General features: G+C 40.5%; 1 protein-coding gene across 1 annotated transcript in view; it reads left to right on the plus strand.

Moving 5' to 3' along the window:
- The window catches only part of ECT2L (epithelial cell transforming 2 like), a 72037-nt gene that overhangs the window by 56282 nt on the left and 1575 nt on the right, over positions 1 to 14180 (plus strand). Inside the window, exons 18-23 of the mRNA XM_080665282.1 lie at positions 901 to 1048; positions 2662 to 2735; positions 2831 to 2987; positions 3688 to 3753; positions 5094 to 5182; positions 13740 to 13912. Of these exons, the coding sequence (XP_080521408.1) occupies positions 901 to 1048; positions 2662 to 2735; positions 2831 to 2987; positions 3688 to 3753; positions 5094 to 5182; positions 13740 to 13912 (707 nt within the window). The remainder of the gene's footprint in view (positions 1 to 900; positions 1049 to 2661; positions 2736 to 2830; positions 2988 to 3687; positions 3754 to 5093; positions 5183 to 13739; positions 13913 to 14180) is intronic.

Below are 14180 nucleotides of genomic sequence, written 5' to 3' on the forward strand. Positions count from 1 at the left end.
AATATTTTTCTTGAACATTAACTTACCAGACACTGAATAACTGCACAAATTAATAAGTGTAACACAAATAAACCTATTTTTCTCATTCTCCAAAAGCAAAATATTTCCTGTTGTGCACACCAAACAAGTCAGTAAAGACTAATGATGTGGCAATCGGCTGCTAAAATATTCGCTGCCTGTATTAGTGGAGAGAAATGGTGTGCCTGCGCGTAAGGCGCGTAAGGGAAATGAATGCAACACGATGATAGTAATCAGTCATTAGCGAACGTTATGGCTCGTTATTAATAGTTATGTATAACAGGATATTGTAAAAATTAAGTTACGAAAATTTTATTAAAACTTTTCTTACATACCGTTATACTAGTATTGGCTGGGCCGCGAGTTTGACATGCTTGTTCCAGATGACTATGAACAAGTTCCTTGCCTTCCCTCGACCCAACTCCTACAAAATAAAGAGGTTGAACGAGGCCTGGTCTGTTTTCAGGGCCTGTGATGGCTGAATGAAGGACAACCTTAGGTCCACGGGGAAACGGCCTGAGGGAAGGTTATCGCCATTTAAAATAAATTGAGCACTCTGCTGGGGACTCTAAGAAACCTTCCTGCCTGCCTGGCTGGCCATGTGGGAATGGGAGAGTCAGGGGCAGCCTATGGAGGCCAGCGTGGGGTTCCGCCTCAAGGGATTCAGGTGAGGAGGTGGGGTCCTCCCGCAGTCAACCAGGTTCCTCCCTTCCCAGCTCCTCTTGTCCTGTCGAATCTGTATTAGCACAAAAGTATGCGACAGAAGCCCAGCCGTAAAGGAGTAGGCTGAAGAAGGCTGCACTAATGACAACTGATTCATTTGTTAAGTTTATAGGTTATCACTGGCCAGTATTTAATCTTCATGCTTTTCCCGTCTTGCAGGCAGTTTCTAGATAACCTGAGAGACAGACTACAGGCATGGGGCCCAGCTCACTGTGTGGGAGAAATATTCTTAAAGTTTGGAAGCCAGCTGAACACATATACCAATTTCTTCAACAATTACCCTGTTGTTCTGAAAACCATTGAAAAGGTAAATGATTGAGTTACCATCCAGGCATTTATGAGACCTGAACTTGAAAGGAAGTGTTGTGTGCAATCCAAAGAACTAAGACTAATAGGGCTTGGCTTCCAGACCCATGCCTCCAGTTTACTGTTTACCTGAGGAAGGGGACCCGACATTTAATTTTGTATCACGAGGGGCTAGCACAGTGCTTCACACAGCAGGGTCCAGAAACTAGTTGTTGGACTGAACTAATCCTCATGCAAATTGCCAGACTCCCATTAGCTGCAGATACCCTGTGGGTCACTTACAGGGAAATGTTTAACTGTTAGGTACAGTGGAGCCCGTGAGCTCCAATCCCACTCTGCCCTCACAGACCTGTGTGACCTTGACAAAGGTGGCCGTCTTATAAAGAAAAGGAATTAATTGTCCATGTTTCTTGGGGTAAGGCCACTCAATTTGTGAAATTTCACTATGCATAAGGAATTTCTTTGCCGTACATTTCTTAGAAAGTCCATTGTGACTTGTGCCGTATGTAGTTGAGCGGGAACATTCGCTTCCCTCTGCATCACTTGCTGTTCTGGTTGGGATCTTTTCTAATGGCATTAAGTTCCTTTCTTTCCTCCTCAATTTGTATCAGAACTGCAGCCGAAGAGGCTACCTTGCGACATGGGGCACACTTCTGCCAATGGCCGCTTTGGCTGTGTCCCCCTGGCTGCACTGAGCCCCCCGGGCCGTTTCCTGACCTTGGGCACCTCCCTTTATGGTACACCTTCACCCTGCCCAGAGAGTTTAACACTGCTAGACACACTAATTATGTATTGGGTGAAAAGTGCATGAATAAGGCAATTTCATAGACTTGACCTCATGGACAAGAATTGGAATAAAGTGTCACATATTATCAGAAACAGATTGGTGCCAAATTTTTTATAGTTGTGGATAGTAATGATATCTGGTTCACTAAAATAGGGTGTGCATTTAAGTACTCAATAACTGTTAGCTATTACTATTATTGAAATCAGTCAGTATTTATTTGATTTCTAGGAATTAGCATTACTGGCATCTTTTAGGAATGTCCCCACTGAGACAAATGGGTACTTCCTGGGCACTTTACTGGTGATGAATGAATACACTTTAAAGCAGATGTTATATACAGTGGAACACCTTTATAATGATTAGCAGCAGGTATTATAGGTGAATACCATCAATTGTCTTTTACTACAAGGAAATAACATTTACTGTGCAACAGGCATTTTATGGACAGAATTTATTTTTCCTTCACAAGTGTTAGGTATGATATCCATGAGGAAACTGAGGCTTGGGGAGTTAGGTAACTTAACAAGTTCACAAAGAATGAGGTAGAATTAGATTAGAATTCTAATTCTAATCCAGGCCTCCCTGGTTGCAAAGTCTGTTTTCATTTGTCAATACTGGTTACGTTCAATGAACAGGGTTAGCTCTATGGTATGAATAAACCACTATACTTAGTACATTATATTAGTAAGTACTAATAGTACTTTGACCAGAGGTAGATGTTGCCCTCTTGCTTTGAGAACTTCATAGATCATGTCTGCCCGGTGTAACGGAATGCTTTACAGCTGTCGCACCGAGCGAAGTTTTGACAACATTATGCTCACCTTTAGTGCAGAGAGATGGTACCAGCGTTCCGAGCTTTCCTGAAGAGGCACGATAAAACCATTGTCACCAAAATGCTGAGGTAAGTTCTGAGGGAGAGCACAGCTGAGGCACCCCGAAGGCAGGGCCTTCTTTGACCTTCGGAAAGAGACCAGGTTCCCTCTCTATGCCCCACAGCCTGCCGGAGCTGCTCCTGTACCCATCCCGAAGATTGGATGAGTATGTTCATCTTCTCTATGCTCTGAGGCTTCATACTCCTGCAGAACATGTTGACCGTGGGGACTTGACCACTGCAATTGACCAAATGAAAAAATACAAAGGTTACATAGATCAGGTTGGTTGCTGACAAGAGTCTGTTTCCTTAAAAACACTACAATGTTTTTTTGGTAGTCTCACTCAAACTCTTCAGCCTTTGAATGTGAAATCGTTGTGTTCAGAGACTTGTAGCACTACAGGCATCTATTTTAAGCCAAACAACATGAGACAGAATGTTTTCAGATAACTATACAAGTACAATAAAAGCTTTATTAATATGAAAGTCTGAAGAATGGGGTATTTGGGCTGATTTTTCTAGAGGACTAAGAGAAAAAAAGTAAAATCCTTTTTCTGCTGAAAGAACTAATGTATGAGATTTCCTGAACTAAGTCAGCATCTCAGAGTGTGGTACTATCGTTCTGAACAATCCTTGTCATGAGCACTCTGCACGGGTCCAGGCTGAAAGTAAACTGATGACATATTCTGCCCAGAAGATGCTTTTTTTTTTTTTTAACTTTACTAGACTTTTATTTTTTTTTATTTTTTTTTTAAATTTCTTTATTGATTAAGGTGTTACACGTGTCCTTATTCCCCCATAAAAGATGCTTTTTGAATACAGTCTTGCCATTTGCCTCTTTGTTTTAAAACACTGGGTTCATGAAATTAGATTCTTATTATAATGTATGGAAATAGCAAGCCCTGTATCAAGTGCCATGATATATTTTAAATCTATTTTTACGTATACACATTTCACAATTTTATTTCACTTTGTTTTCTAGATGAACCAAAACTTCAATGTGAAAGATCAGCTGTCAGACATACAGAGAATCATCTGGGGGTGCCCTGTACGTATTCTGATGTACTTGCTACATCTCATGCTCATGGATAAAACCTCATATCACTGGCAAAAAGAGACATACAGATGTCCAATCAGCTAACATCTGTTGAATGCCTGCTGTGTGCCTGGTGCTGCCAAGCCCTCACATTTCACATCCTTCTATCTGCAAGGATGCTAAGTGGCTTTGACCCCATCCCTTAACTTTTGTGTAGTCTTAGCTCCTTTCTTGGTACTGCTGTGATCATGACTCCCTCTGAGGAAAGGGCCATGTATTCTACTGCTTCATATTTCTCTATGCATAGTAGCTGGTTAGGATCTTGCACACTGAGGTACCTGAAAAATCTTAGAAACCCTCTGTTGGCTGTTACCTAGAGAATATCATTTGGTCCCATTCTACCTTTTCTTTTACTGCCCTGCCTACCACTCTATGAGCCAACCATACAGATCTACTCACAATTCTCCAGTAATGTCAGCCTCTCCTCACACAGTTGTGCTTTGCCCATACTCTTTCTTGAAAATGACCTTCCATTCCTACCCTGCTGGATAAACTCCTATTCATCCTTTACAAATCCAGTTCAATCATCATCTTCCTGTAGTTGCTCCCACCGTCTCCTGCTGGGAATTGCCCCTTTCTGGGTCTCCTGCAGCACCTTGAACATCTGTCACATTTTATTACAATCCTTTATTCACAAGACTAGGAACTCTATCAGGTGTGAGCTATGTTTTACTTGTCTTCTAGAGTTTGGCATATAACAGGAGCTCGATACATGAATTATATTGATTAAATTATTAATTGATTGGAGATGTTATTTTTATTTGGTCAAATTGGGGAAGCAAGATGGAGTTATTTTGTCATAACTTAGATCTGCATATTTTGGTAGGGAAAACGAAGTGGAATTGATTGAATTACAAAAAGTTCAAAATCTTGGAACTTCATCTCTAGATGACTGTTCACACCAAGTGACCATCTCCATGGCTACCATACATCAGTGCAAGGGCCTGACTTCTTAATTTGTAACAATTCATTCCCTTCCTTTTCTTGATAGCTTACTTCTTATTCACCCCACTTCCACTTTATTTTTGATGCTAAGAAAATGTTGGTAAATAAAACCATTTCAGTAGCTTAAGAAATTATACAACACCCTAAAATAAAGTTTTCATTGTTAATTCTGTGGTCTTTATCTAAAGCATGCCTATTTCATAAACAAAATCATTGGCTTTTTTATAATTGAACTGAGTTCTACTCAACACTTGCATATTCTGGGATACAAAAGGGTTCTGCAGTAGTGGGGCCTTTTATTTTCTAAAAATGTATGTATGTGTCTAATTTTGTTTTTTATTTCATAGATTCTGTCAGAAGTAAACAGATATCTGATTAGAGTCCAAGATGTAGCCCAGCTTCACTGCTGTGATGAGGAAATAAGTTTCTATTTAAGGTAAACATCTAACTATCTTGCAGCTGTCACTGTGTCTTACTCACACCCTGTATCCTGTACAATGTCTGACATAGTATAAGTTTATGATAATCTGTGTGTTGAACTGAAAAGTTACACACACCCCTCTGAGATGCTTTATCACCTTACGTGAATTCCAGGCAGCTACTGGGCAAATGAGAGAAAATAAATAGTTTCTGCCAGGACCATGAACTACACAGAAACAAAAATTCTAAAGTTAGTCACTTCCCTACTGAAAGATGATGCAAGTGTTGTGGGATATCACATGTATGATCTGTTCAACTATAAGAAAGAGAACACCAGTTTATCCTCAGATATTTACTCTGGTCAGTATTTAAAAGGTCTCACCATAAGATCACCATGATATTGAGGTCTCACCGTATCTAGTTTGCACACTGCTCAGAGTAATGTAAGAACAAAAGATGGGAGGGTGTCAATTTCCATAAACTAACATCCAATTTTCTCCTGTGGAACAAAGATGGGCAATTTCTGTAAAGGGTCAGCTAATAAACATTTTGGTCTTACTGGCCAAATAATCTCTGTGGAAACTACCTAACTTAGTCATTGAAGCACAAAGGCAGTTATATAACCAATATAACACCTAACAAATACCATCTTTATAAACAATATAATACATAAATGAGTGTGGCTGGGTTCCAATAAAACTTCATTTACAAAAACAAGTGGTGGGGATGCCTGACTGGCGTGGCTCAGTGGTTGAGCCTCAACCTATGAACAAGGAGGTCGCAGTTCAATTCCTGGTCAGGGCACATGCCTGGGTTTTGGGCACGGTCCCCAGTAGGGAGCGTGCAGGAGGCAGCCTATCAATGATTCTCTCTCATCATTGGTGTTTCTCTCTCTCTCACCCTCTCCCTTCCTCTCTGAAATCAATAAAAAATATATTTTAAAAAACACACACAAAAAACAAGTGGTGGGGCCAGTCTCTGCTTTAGGAAATGTTTTGCCAAACTGTGTTCTCAGTATTAATGGCAATAATGATGACTCAACAAATAGCAACCAAATGGAGAGGGAATTAACTTCTTTAATTTGTCCAACTCCAATAAAGAAAAAAAATTGGTTTATATGTTATTTCAATGAATATTTCAATTAATGTTTCCCAAAATCACAGGGTTGAGGTGGGGGATCATTGGACACCAGTTCTCTCTCCTAATCCCCACCTAGAGTGACTCTTAAATGAAAATCAAGTCACACAATTGTGTCATTTTTCTCATTGACACAGTTTTTATTTTGTTGTTTTTGATCAGCAGCAATAGGAGAGATACAATGATGGAAGGAGACTATCTGCCAAACCAGCAATTCTAAACCCACCTCTATAGTAGGAATGTGCTAGGAATTGCTCCAGTTTCTTTCTTTTCTTAAATTTTTTAAAAAATTGATTTCAGAGAGGAAGGGAGAGGGAGAGTGAAATAGAGACATCAATGATGAGAGAGACTCATTGATTGGCTGCCTCTTGCACACCCCCTACTGAAGATTGAGCCGGAAACCCCAGGTATGTACCCTGACTGGGAATCGAACTGTGCCATCCTGATTCATAGATCAATGCTCAACCACTGAGCCACACCAGCCAGGTTGCTCTAGTTTCTGATTACTAGAATTTATTTTACCTTCCTAGGATATATTTTACCTTAAACACTCTTCCTCTTTTTATGTAATTCCAAGTTTCTGACCTATATAATTTTCCTTCTTTCTGAAGAACTTGCTTTAACATTTCTTGCTAGGTGGGTCAATGAAGTCCTTCAATTTTTGTTTGAGAAAGTCTTTTGAAGGATAATTTTACTGGCTACAGAATTCTAGCTTAGTGGGCTTTTTCTTTCAACACTTATGTCACTCTACTGTCTTCTTCCTTGCATGTTTTCTGAACAGGAATCCTATCTAATAAAAGAGTAATATGCAAATTAACCATCACTCCGCTACACCCACAAGCCATGCCCACAAGCCACGTCCACAAGCCAATCAGGAGCGAATATGCAAATAAACCCAACCAAGATGGCTACGGCCACAGAGAGCAGGAGGGAGGCTTGGGTTTCCCCGGCAATGGAGGAAGCCAAGCTTTCCACACACCCTGGCTGGCCCAGGCCTCTGCTTAAGGCTACAAAGTTTCAATTATAGAAGATACATGAATCCAAAAAAAAATGGCTGCCGTCACAGAGCAAGCAGAGGCTTGGCTCTGCTCCAGGCTACAAAGTTTCAATTGTAGAAGATAAATAAACTCCAGATACCAGGGCCTCCGCTTGGGTCACCGGGGGGTGTGGCCGGCCTGCAAACCATCACAGGCCCCTCGCCCAGGCCACCCCACGCCCCAAGGGAACCCCACCCTGATCTGGAACACCCTTCAGGGCAAACCAGCTGGCCCCCACCCATGCACCAGGCCTCTATCCTACCTAATAAAAGAGTAATATGCAGATTGACCATCAATCCAACACACAAGATGGCTGCCCCCATGTGGACACAAGATGGCCACCACAAGATGGCTAGCAAGGGAGGGCAGTTGGGAGGGACCAGGCCTGCAAGGGAGGGCAGTTGGGGGCGATCAAGCCTGCAGGGGAGGGAAGTTAGGGGTGACCAAGCCGGCAGAGGAGGAAGTTGGGGGCAACCAGGCCTGCAGGGAAAGGCAGTTGGGAGGGACCCAGGCCTGCAGGGGAGAGCAGTTAGGGGTGACCAGGCCTGCAGGGGAGGGCAGTTAGGGGTGACCAGGCCTGCAGGGGAGGGCAGTTAGGGGCAAACAGGCTGGCAGGGGAGTGGTTAGGGGGTGATCAGGCTGGCAGGCAGAAGCGGTTAGGGGCAATCAGGAAGGCAGGCAGGTGAGCAATTGGGAGCCAGCAGTCCTGGATTGTGAGAGGGATGTCCGACTGCCCGGTGGGATCGGGCCTAAACGGGCAGTCGGAGATCCCTCAAGGGGTCCCAGATTGGAGAGGGTGCAGGCTGGGCTGAGGGACACCCCCTCCCCCGTGCACGAATTTCGTGCACCGGGCCTCTAATCCAGTATTAATTCTTATCCTTGCTCTTCTATAAGTAGGGCATTTTATAATTCTCTAGGTTCTTTCAAGATTTTGTTTTTGTCTTTGATATTTTAGAGTTCGAATATGATATGCCTAGGTGTAGATTTTAAGTTTTTCATCTTTCCTGTACCTGTGATTTGGTGTTTGTCAATGATTTTGGAAAATTCTCAGCCATTATTACTTCAAATATTCCTTCTGCTCCACTTCTCTAGCTGATATTCCTAGTGGACATTGTTACATCTTCTGTAATTTCCCCACACTTCATGGATATTGTTTCTTTCTTTCCAATCTTTTTTCTCTGTTTTTCAGTTTGGTAAGTTCTATTAATGTATCTTGGCTCACTGATTCTTTCCTTGGCTATGTCCAGTCTGCTGATAAGGCTATCAAAGAAATTATTCATCTGTTAAGTGTTTCTGACTTCTAGAATTTAATTTCTCAGCGTTTTCATTTATATTTATATTACCCATCTGTTCTCGCATGCTATCCACTTTTTCCAGTGGAGTCCTTATTTATCATACTTATCTTAAATTCCAAAATCTCTACCATAGCTGAGTCTGGGGATTGAGCCTGCAACCCAGGCATGTGCCCTGACTGGGAATTGAACCAGTGGCTTCTTGGTGCATGGGTCAATACTCAACCACTGAGCAACACCGACTGGGCTAAGCCTGTGTTTCTATTTGTCTATTTGCTGTAACTGTGTTGTTAGAGGCTTCAATTTTCTCTGATGTCCTTGTTTTTGTCTCCCTTGTAGTCCTGGGTTTTCTAGAGATCCTTTAAATGGAGTCTGAGCCTTGCTGTTCTTTTCAGCCATAATCCCTTGTTACTATAAAGAATCCCATTGATGGTGATTTGGTTTGTTTTTTTTAGTGAGCCTGTGCACCTGGGCTATGCTTCTCAGGTGTTGGTCTTTTTGCTTCTCAGATAAGACAGGAAAGCTAGAGGGAGCTGGAGTTGGGTATTTCCCTTCCCCACGTTGTCTAGGTTTTGGTAGAAGTTTCCCTTGAGGGCAGTCTTTGTTAAGGAGAATAGCACTTTCTGGGGTGTTTAAAAAATGGTTACTTTTCTCCTCCCTATTGGGAGGAATGGATTTCTCTTAGATTTTCACAGTAGGAACCTGGTGGGGCTCCTGGAGGTAAAACTGGTGCAGCTAGGCCTCGAGTTTTTAATTTTTTAGCTAGTTCAGAGTCTACAGCAATTAGTCAATTACCCTTAAACTATTACCCAGTGCTGGCTCCAGTGTGCAGTTTCTGCTTCCAGTAAACTGTAACTCTGTATACACTGGTCTCTCCCCAGCTTTTAGGGTAGTGGTTTACCTTGTGACCTCAACTCTCTGATAGCTCTAAGGAGAGTTGTTGGAGTTTTTCAGCTTCTTTTTTGTTGTGAGGATGGAAATGATGACTTCCAAGCTCTTTACATATGCAACCAGAAACTCGAAGTCTCAATTATTAGAATTTAAATGTCTGTCTTTGGTGTTTCTACAACAGAGTACATTTGAGAATTTCAGGATAGTGAGATAATACTAATTATTTTGGACTCTAATTATGAGGTACACTTATATTTAAATAGGCACTATATCACCTTATGTGAATTCCAAACAATATACAGTACATGTAATTTTACATCAATATTTGAATTAAGTAAATGCAAAATAGGATTACATTCCAAAAGATATCACAGAATAAGTAGTCTGCAATCATGTTTTCTGCCATTTTAGAAAATTACATGAAACTCAAGAAATGGCATTCCTATGATTCCCATTAGGGATTTCTACTTAGTGGAAACTCTGCTTATATTTATAGATTATAGATACAATATCAACTCACATGAGTAGAAGGCTTTACTGTGTACCATATATTTTAATTTCTCTCACTTGATATAATCTTTACAATCATTTGGTGAGGAAGGTAGGACTGGAACCATATTTATGGATGGGGAATCTGGACTTAAGCAGGTTGTCTGATATCACAGAACTAACAAATGCTGGTCTAGAATTCAAGACCGGGTCCCAGTGCTCTAACCACTGATTAGACCAGCAGGTGGAAAGCTGAACTAAACCTTCCTCATAATAAACTCATCAATATAGCAGCAGTTGCTAAACAAATTACTAATAAAATCTGCCAAAGAGCAAATAATATTTGCACTATAAATAAAAAATTTTGCTCTGGGTAGAGATGAAGTCAGTCTATTTAGAGCTAGGAAAATTGGAGGTATTTGCCTTTCTGTGGTCATAGCCCACAGAGTTTGGGGTATAGTAAGCTTTTAGAATACATTATGCATTATTGTTGTTTTTTTCATAAACACTTTTTATGTGACTTTAAGCTTGCTGATTTTTAGTGTTTTCCCCTTCCTATAGGGTCTCCCCAAAGTCACAAAAATGGAGCCCTCTAGGACTGGTGAATAGAGCCTTAAATAACCACTCCTTAAATCCAGAGTCTTCTTGTGGCAAACCCTACTACAATGCCAAAAATGCATGGTTCTCCCCTTTTAGCTTTACCCAAAGGGACCTACAGTCATTTCCCAGGGCAACAATGCATTGAGGAAAGGGGAAGAACCTAGACCTCTCAGGGATACATAACTCTGGCTCTGAATTTATTCTTTTCCTGGGGACCCAAAAAGTGACTATTATTCACCAGAGTGTGGATGATGGATGAGGAGGAGATAGTATTGGCTCAGGTTAGCTTACAGAACCAATGGTCTACTGTTGTCTGTTCATGCTAAAGGTTATGTTTTGAAAATTCCTTTTAAAGTTTCATGTATTTATAGAAGTTGGGTAGTTTGTCTATAAAAGTCGGGTACATTGTCTTTCAGGCTGGCTAATGCAATAAACAACAAAATGCTTCTAGAATGGTATTACGAAGTTAAACTATAGTAGACCTGTTTCATCTTGCTGAGACATTGAACCTATTTTTGAACAAGCAAAAAAAAAAATCCTATTCAAGTTCAGGGAAAATACTCTACTCTTAGAGTTGATTCTTTTGAATATGAGTAGAAGCAGTTTTCTGAAACTCTAGTAAGATCCATAGTTTCCATTTCAGCGGCTCCATTATGTCAATGAGAAAGGTGAAATTATTTGCTTTTGCATATGGAATTAAGATTTTTTAGAGAAGATTCTGATTTTTTTGGGTCTTTGGATGAAAATTATTGGAGATCTTGGGGACCTTAATTTAGCAAATTGCTTTTTAAAAGCTTTTTTCCCCTAGATAAAACTCAGATTTATATGTATTTTAAATAGCACTCTAATAATCAGATTGAAATAAAAACTTATTTGTATGTTTATCTTTTCCTGCTCCTGATCTCAGATTACAAGTGACCTCAACTCCCAACTCAGTTAATGTGTCTGCTCCTTCCCTTCCTTCCCTGAGCCAACCACCCACGGGGTCCAAGTAGTCACAAAATTGGAATTCACATTCATTTACCTCTACTCTCGACGTTGTTTCTTCCAAAGGAAAAAACGAAACCACCATTTACCACAGCAAACATCCCTTTCAGAGCCACTTCTTTAAAGCACCCTTGTAGGTACCTTCTTGGCTAATTCACATAAAACAGCAAACTTTTATTATAGCTTTCAACATTTTTCTAAGAAGGAAATATATGTGAGTTGGCTCTAGGGATTGGATGACCATATCTACCTATCGACGCAACCAACGCGACCTGAACTTCTTAACACTTGTTCAACCTGAGGTATAGCACTCTTAGAAATGTTGAGCTCCCTGATCCAGTCCTCTGCCCAGATTACAGGATGGTTGTAACTGGTAAGTGCCTCACTACTCAGTATGGCCTGCCTACCAACATACCCAGGGCGCTTTAGAAATAGTCTCAGGCTACTCTAGCTCTATTAAATCAGAATTTGCATTTTAACAAAATCTTCAAGTAACTCAAATGCACATTAAAATTTGTACTATGTACAAGTCAGAGACATTTGTGACGTGAAGTACTCTAAATATGAAATATAGCAGCTTCTATGAAGAACAATCTGGAAGTCTTTGATTAAAATGAATACACCCTTTCAACAATCAATCCTACCCTTGGTAATCCTATGATAGAATAGCACATGTAAGAAATTTGTTTCTATGTAAGGATCAGAAACATTGATCCAACATTGCTCAGAGTGGCAATAAAGAACAACATTGCTCAGAGTGGCAATAAAGAACAAGTGAAGCCCTGACCGGTTTGGCTCAGTGGATGGAGCGTCGGCCTGCGGACTGAGGGGTCCCAGGTTCGATTCCGGTCAAGGGCATGTACTTTGGTTGCAGGCACATCCCCAGTAGGAGGTGTGCAGGAGGCAGCTGATTGATGTTTCTCTCTCATCGATGTTTCTAACTCTCTATCCCTCTCCCTTCCTCTCTGTAAAATATCAATAAATTTAAAAAAAAAAAAAAAAGAACAAGTGAAATGAGAGTAAGGGAGGAGACCCAAACCTGTAAACAAAGCAAATGTCCATCAAAAAGGGACGGCCCATCAAAAGTCGATGAGTTGAATAAATAATGGTCCATCTACACAATGAAATTAGCTATTAAAAAGAATTAATTAAAGCCTTATCAGCTCACTTGATTTCCATTGCCAGGTGAGAAAAGCAGGAAAAAATGTGAATAATATTACAATTTTTGTAAAATAATGGCAAACTACCTAGATGTGTATATATGTTCATCTGTGTGATTACCTGGACAGATAAAAAAAATAGTAAATCTATGTACTAGCTTGGTATCTAGGGTGACCTAAGTGGAGGGATGTGATGTCACTTTACATTTATTAAAACTGTATGTGGATCTAAGTTGACAAATTAAAAGTTAAACAGAAAGTGGTGAAAGTAAAAATAAGACGTTTCCTCTGAACAAGCTAGTAAATTGACTCCCTTCCTCAGAGTAACCAAGGGTTGCTTGATACTTCTAAGAGAAAATAAATTGTTTGGTAACCCTCCATCAAAACATTGAGCTTGCTTTACTTAGCCACTCCTGGTGGGGTGGGCCTCCCCCAAGCTCCTCCCTGGATGTCACTTGATGCTCCGTTGAGTACTTACACCACCCATTTAGTATACAGTGACACCTACCTGACCTGGCTCCAACAACGGAACAGCAAAGGGGGTAATAATCAGATGGAGGCTGTGGACACCACATTTTGCCTGTTGATACATATATATGTCTACATTTGACCCTGGTGGCAATCTCAGTAAAAATCAAGAGCTACTTAATTCTAACCTATCATACTCATGAGGTTACACATCCATTTCCCTCCCTCCAATCAAAATTAGAAATTAGTATTTCCTACCAGCAGTTCAATGCTTTCAAGACACCTTGAGCCTCACTAATTCTTCACCCCAACCTGTTACCCTTAAACATGAAACCAAAAAAATTTCCCCAGGTCGCCCAAATATATCATACACTAAATATCAAACTTGACAAAAGTTTAAAAACACAGCTTTAGCATGATGCATGTTATAAAGGAAGGAAAGCTGAATGTTCACTTTCCCCACATTGCATATGGAACGCTTCTGAAAGTGCCCCTTCTGCATTTTAACACAGGCTCTATGAACACACCCGAGACCTCAGTCTTTTCCTCTTCAATGATGCACTGCTTGTTGCTAGTCGGAGCACATCTCATACTCCATTTGAAAGGACTTCAAAATCAACCTACCAGTTCATTGCATCAGTAGCCCTTCATAGGTTACTCGTAGAAGATATTCCAGATTCCAAATGTATGTATGCTTTTCCTCCCAAGACTTTAATACCTTTGGAAAGCTATATTATGTAGTAAAGCTCATAAACTATTACAATAGAAAAGTGGGAAAAAGACTGGAATTATACTTTGCAGTTTACAAATAATTTCCCAAATATTTTTAGGATTTCATTCATGTAAATTTTCATCTACTTGAAAGAGCAAAAGAAGGGAATGCTGGCATTGTCAGACATGCACTCTAGACATTAAGATGTTTCAAAATTCACCAAGGGGCATGACTCCACATC

This window comes from Plecotus auritus (assembly GCF_963455305.1).
Source record: "Plecotus auritus genome assembly, chromosome: 4".
In the NCBI taxonomy this organism is placed as follows: Eukaryota; Metazoa; Chordata; class Mammalia; order Chiroptera; family Vespertilionidae; genus Plecotus; species Plecotus auritus.